The sequence below is a fragment of the Vigna unguiculata genome, chromosome 10, assembly GCF_004118075.2.
Source record: "Vigna unguiculata cultivar IT97K-499-35 chromosome 10, ASM411807v1, whole genome shotgun sequence".
In the NCBI taxonomy this organism is placed as follows: Eukaryota; Viridiplantae; Streptophyta; class Magnoliopsida; order Fabales; family Fabaceae; genus Vigna; species Vigna unguiculata.
The window spans coordinates 34037486-34044077 of record NC_040288.1 but is presented as its reverse complement, the minus strand read 5'-3'; the positions used below and the strand labels follow the sequence as shown (position 1 = coordinate 34044077).

Below are 6592 nucleotides of genomic sequence, written 5' to 3'. Positions count from 1 at the left end.
TTTTTAAAGTATTTTACTTGCGAATAATGTTTAGTTCATAAATTGATACCTAAATTGGTCACTCTAGGGACTACTTATTTTTTATCACTAAAATTGATCATTATTCAAAGATTTTCTTGTAGTCTAATACAACTTCATAAATTAGATAATTTATTGATAAATATCGATCAAATATTCTAAAGTATCGAACACGGATACATATCGAATACGAATACGTAGCCCAAATTAAAGTATCGGTCCATCGTAGCTTTCACTTTTCATATTTCACCTCTTGTTCATTTTTCTTCGCCCAAATTTTAAAAGAAAAAAAAAACCCAATTCTATTCATATATTTGTTTCAGAGTGGAAAAACAATATCATGTTGAAGCTTTACTGGGATCTATTTATTGATGAGACTTTTGGTGAATAGAAATATGTTATCTCAATCGGGATTTAGTAAAGTTCCATATCAAATGATGTGAGTAGAGGAGTAGAAAAAAATTATTATAAATCAAAAAGTTGATTGGACTTGGATAATATGGAAATGGGAGAATTTGTAATTATTTAGAAAAATTATACTAAAAAGGTTTGTAATTTTTGTATGGAAAGTTTTTAATTTTTATAAAAAATTAATTAGAGAAGTTTGCAGTTTTTGTTAAAAAAATTTATAAGATTTATATATAAAAATTTATAATTTTTATCTGAAAAATTATGTATTGAATAATAATACTACGCCTGAACCTTTTCAATACATATTTTTATTTTATTATTGCGGATTCGCAATACAAACATAATACAAACAGAAGTAACAGAATCTCTTATCTCAATGACATTTTTATATTACTAGAAGTAATTAATAATTGAAAGTATGTATTAAAAGCCGTGTCCAATCATATTAAAAATCACAATGACATTAATAATGATATTTTGAAAATAAAAAATCATTTAAACACTTGGCAAGAGTATGCTGCCATATAAATAATATATTATCAGTGGATTGATATTTAATTTAGATGTGAGATAACTGTCACACTTGCAGTTGCACTGGTCCAGCCAACCACCACTTGTTGCACTACCAAACATGGTTTAATATAATAACGTGGCCCATTTCCTTCTCACCAACATAAATTGGATTAAGATCAATTTATTACTAACTCACCTACCTCATCAATCATTACTGCACCAATTGGGTCCAACAAAAACTAGAACAGATACTCAACTGAAAATGGAATATTATACACAAGTAGAATACACCAATTATGTTTTCAATCAATAGAATACAAATTTTCCTCCTTTAGGATCCCAAGAAGAAGAAAAAAAAATGCACAATTATGGAAAGTAATGCACTCATCTTTAATGGAGTATGCTCCCCCATTGGTATACACAAGCCAAAACTCATGTACAATTTCAACATGCCACCCTAGTCAAAGACCAAACATCCTAAGTGCCAAAGTTTCCTATCATAGTATACAACAATGGTTTTTCTTTTCTCCCAAGGCCATTGTTTGTCCTCACCAAGAGTGTTAGAAACATATTCTCTATCACACTCACACTCTTTTCTATTGATTGAAATTGTTTGAAAGATTCATTAATTTCAACCAATAACAAAGACTGTGTTCAAAGGAGAGCATCTGAGAGTGTGTTTCTAGCACTGTTTTGCATTTTCTGATGCAAAGGTTGCTGCTTTAACCTTGTCACTCTCTGAGTGAGCTGCTCCTTTGGGAAGTTGTGGAAAATGAGCGAAAGTTTGAAGCTGATAACTGCTCTCTGAAATCCTTGCGGATGGACCAGAGGATCTCGGCACATCTTTTCATGGTAGGTCTGTTTTGTCTACGTGGAGCCAAGCACTGTAAAGCTAGCTCCAGAATCTTATGCAGAGCCAAAGTGTTTGCAGCAGTCTGATCCAGTCTTGGGTCCAACACTGAGTTAGCATCTTCCTCCATGAACCTCTTCATAGCCTGCATTTGTACCAAACAAGTTCCATTGAATGTGTCAGAGTAAAGAATTAACAATGCAAGCATTGAAGCTATAAAAGCCTTTTATAGTGTCTATTGGAAGTCTCACGTCGACTAGATATAAGACGAATTTATAATATATAAGTGGATGCAAACCTCACTTTACAAGTCAGTTTTGTTAGGTTGAGTTAGACTTAAAATTCACTCTTTAATATGGTATTAGAATCATGGGTTAAAACTTATCCTAATGAAATTTGTTGATTTCTGCTTGATTCACAGCTTAACAAAATTTGCACTGACAATGCATGTCTGTTAACTCAATAGAAGAGCTTGTAGAAATGTCACATTTGTGAGCATTATTGTAAGCTCTTTCAAATGGCCCCTCAATCCTCTTTAAAAATCAGAGTTGGGCAACATGGATTGGGAAGGAGCAACTATGAAACACTACCAAATAGCAAACAAGAACAAAATGAAGGTGAGAATAGTGCAGAGTACTCACCCACTTTGCTGTTATTCGCTCCTTGAGTTCAAATTTTGGTTCAATGGGGCGTCTACCTGTAACAAGTTCAACAAGCAAAACTCCAAATGAATAGACATCACTCTTTTCAGTTAGTTGATAAGTTTTCAGGTATTCAGGATCCAAGTAACCAGCTGTTCCTTTGACTTGGGTGGAAACATGTGTCATGCCAGAATCACTGTCTGCGGCTTGTCTAGCAAAACCAAAGTCTGCTACTTTAGCTCGAAAATTTTCAGTCAGAAGAATGTTTGAAGATTTTATGTCTCTATGAATGATTGGATGATCTACAAACCAAACACAACACACAACAACATCAGATTTTCTTTCATCATTCTATATGTCAATAGAGCCTCAATTTGGTTACCCCTTAAGAGAATACTAAAGTAACATAACTATAATTGTACCTATATACATATGAAGATATGTGATAGCATGAGCAACATCAATTGCTACATCCAAACGTTGAGCAAGGTCCAGAACGCTCCCATGAATGCCTGTAACAGTTCATTGATCAAGCTTTTGTAGCAAGGCCAAGTCACAAACAGAAAATAGCTAAAAGAGTTGAGAAACTCACAATCTAAATGTTCTCTGAGAGTTCCATTGGGAACATACTCAACAACAATGATCCTTTCATCTCCTTGCTCCAAATATCCATAGAACTTGACCAAGTTCAAATGTTCCACCCGGGATAGTGTTTGAATCTCGCTCTGGAACTCCACCCCCAAATGTTTCTCATACAGACTCTGCAAAGCAAAAAGCAATTAACAAATTAACATTCTTATTCCATGCAAATTGCTAGAAATAAATTGAAAAAAAAAAAAAAACCTTCTTAGCACGCTTTACTGAAACAACAGTCCCATCCAAGAGTTTTGCCTTGTACACAGCACCAAAACCACCTTGGCCAATCTTGAAAGAAGGGGAGAAATTTCTTGTGACTTGGAAGATTTCCTCCATGGTGAACTTCACAATGCCAGGTTCTTTCCTTTGTACTATGTTGTATGAACTGATGTTCATACCTCCATTTGAGTTACGCCCTCTCTGACTACCAGCTCTGGAACCAGCTCTTGAGCCATTCGATGCAGCTATGAAACAAACACAATAATTCATTTAATTTCTCCATTCCATTGATAAGCATCAAAGATAAATGTACCTGTATATAGTAGCACTTCAAAATCAATAATGCTAAACACTAAAGAAAAAATATGCAAACCAGTGATCTGAATGCAATGTATTGATAAGGAATGAAGAAATTCCTTAACTCAAACGTTTAGCCACAGAACTTCAAAACCTGTAGTGTTTCTGATACATGTATAGATGCTAATCGTATTCTACATCTTTTTTGGTTACACGTACTATTTTTTTTTTTATAAACCATGCAAATCATGATCTAAATGTAATACATTGATGAAGACTTCAAAAGTGCATTCTTAGTTCAAAAACTACCCTGCACACGGACAAACAAAAAACAAATGCAGATTTAGTTAATTATTTATTCAAAAAACAGAAATCCATGATTATGGGAACCGGGACTTGACCAGATTCTCGACCCATAATCAAAATTCAAAATCCAAATCATGATTAATATCTCACGATTCAGACCAAAATCTCAAATTCTCTTCCCACATCTACCCTTCTTCTCAGCAGCTTAAAAATACAAACTTCTTGACACACGAGTTCAAACTACGAAAACCAGAACAAAATAGAAGAACGTGCGTGCGTGCGCGTACACACACACGTCCTCGTAAAGCTAAAGACCAAACTTCCAAGAAGTTTTTAGATTAGAATTGATAATCTTAAAAACCTTTGCTGATATTTAAGGTGAAAATAAATCGAAGCAAAACTCTATCTTTAGAAACTTTAAGATATTGTATCAAAGCTTTTCTCCTTAAAAAAAGGAAAACGGAAGAACTAGTACTGGAAGAAGACTTAAACTCCTCGGAATCCCCGAGGCTCCTGGAGTTGTCGGATTCCGGGGGCGAGAAGCACGCGGCGAACATTCCGGTGAAGGACCTTGCGGCGGCGACGACGGGGTTCTGGCGCTCGGAGACTGTGGAGGTGCTGAGCTCAGACGAGGCGTAGCCAGGAGAAGGGGGCACCCTTCCCGGCGTTCTGCTGTGGTCGGAGCCCGATCGCCGGCGAGGGGGATATGGAGAAGCCATTTGTGCTTTGGAGAGAGAAAAAAAATGGCGGGTCGTAAGAGAGAGAGTCAACTGAAGTGAAGTAAGAAAAACGAAGACTTTACAAATTTGTTTGGTGATTATAAACGGTGGGTGACGCTATTATGCGCCGTGGAAACCAAGCTACCTAAGCTAAGTTTTCAATTTCGGTGGTTCTTTTGTCTAAAAACGTAGTTTTACTACCGCTGTTTCTACGTGTGATTCATTGACAACTTACAACAACCGACAAAGCCACTCTTCAATTATAATATATTTAACATAAATTATCGTATATTTCACATAATTAAATAATTAAGTTACTATAATTTAAAATGGTAAACTAGATTAATTTATAACATATAAGTGATATTTTAAATTATAACTTATCTGAGTGAGATTTGTTCTTTGTTATGTCTATTATTGAACTGTTATTGAATCGCAATCAGACCATCAATTAATATCTAGTTTCACGCTTAATCTGAATATGTATTGGTGTAAAAAGGTGTATCAAAAATCTCACATCGATTCAAGATAAAACCAAATACTCTATTAGGTTGACACTAATGGTGAGAGACGAATGCGAGAGAAGCGAATGAGATTAGATATCTCAACCGTCTTAGTCATAAACGATGGACACTACACGATGTACGTATCAATTCATGCAATATTATGGCCAACATGTTGATTATCCCATCAGAGAGTACATTTGCGAGAATAAAACTCAAAGGAATGAACGGGATGTCGGCACAAGGGATGGAGCATGTGATTTAATTCGATACAAAACAAAAAATTTTACCCGAGCTTGATATATTGCAAATCCTCTTAAAAAAGATGGGTGCCTTTAGAAACATGAACATAGGTGGTGCATAACTATCGTCAACTTATGCCATAAAGTGTTAGGTTAAGCTCAAAATAAATTATAATATTTATATAATTAATTGCAAATCTCATCTTACATATTTATTTTATAAAATTGAGTTAAATTTAATAAAAACCTTTTAATAGTTTGATTCAATATAATATCTTTAACAAAGTATAATATACAAAATAATATATATAATTATTTTATTTTTTATATAATAAATAAATTATACATAAAATTATAAAATAACACAATAAAATGTAATAAATTTTTTGGTGGTAATTTGTAAGAATATTTGGGCATTATATAATGTATCCATTATGGTAGGGTTTTTCTTATAAGGATAACTACATTTTCAAGGTACCCCAGAGTGAATGTTCCATGACAGGTAATTTGAATCTGGAAGTGTTTCTTAAAGCGATTTTGAAAAGTCCTCAATTGTTGTAACATGAAGAAGATAAGAATGTTTTAGGTGCTTCAGCCAGTGGCTGAAGATGCAGAAAAGAACAGTTTTTTTCTGCATTGACTTAGAAAGGTGCTAACTTTTTAATGAATCACAGGGTTTTGATGAGCCACTTTCAAAGCATTATCATAGCCAACTTTTGAAGACACTTTTTGGGACCAAGGACAATATTGATGAAAATAACATTGAAAGAATAAGTTATACATTTTTTTATGTAATGGTTGGAGAAAAAAATCTCCTTTAAAATTATTGACGTCATCTTTATTTTATAAATTATTATTAATTTTATATTTGACATAGTTAATAAGTAGGTAGTAATATTATTATACTTCTTGAAAACTTTCTATCCAACTCTTACGTTCTCATTGCAAACATAATTATATAACTTAACTAACATATATAATCAAACTTCTAATCTTAAATTCAAACCCAATCACGTTCAATCAATAAAAATGACAAAACTTTATCATTTCACATCACACACAAAAAATAGCGTTACTATACATCGTAAATTGAAATTAATTTTTTATTGCTTTATTGGGTTATTAGCGTAAAGTATTCACCTGATAATTAGTTTTTTAACAGAGATAAATATATTTTTGTTTCTCAAGTATTTTAGTAAATTTTAAAATTGTTTATTTTTGAAATTTTATATTAATT

At 33.2% G+C, this 6592-nt stretch overlaps 1 protein-coding gene across 1 annotated transcript; it reads right to left on the bottom strand.

The window, feature by feature from the left end:
* Window positions 1–1191: 1191 nt before the first annotated feature.
* Window positions 1192–4732, bottom strand: LOC114165043 (calmodulin-binding receptor-like cytoplasmic kinase 2). Its single transcript, XM_028049673.1, has 6 exons — window positions 4367–4732; window positions 3277–3533; window positions 3026–3194; window positions 2856–2945; window positions 2434–2735; window positions 1192–1937 (listed from the first exon to the last, which is right to left on the bottom strand). The coding sequence occupies exons 1-6, from the start codon at window positions 4608–4610 to the stop codon at window positions 1674–1676; spliced, it is 1326 nt and encodes a 441-aa protein (XP_027905474.1). The 5' UTR covers window positions 4611–4732; the 3' UTR covers window positions 1192–1673.
* Between the last annotated feature and the right edge of the window lie 1860 nt (window positions 4733–6592).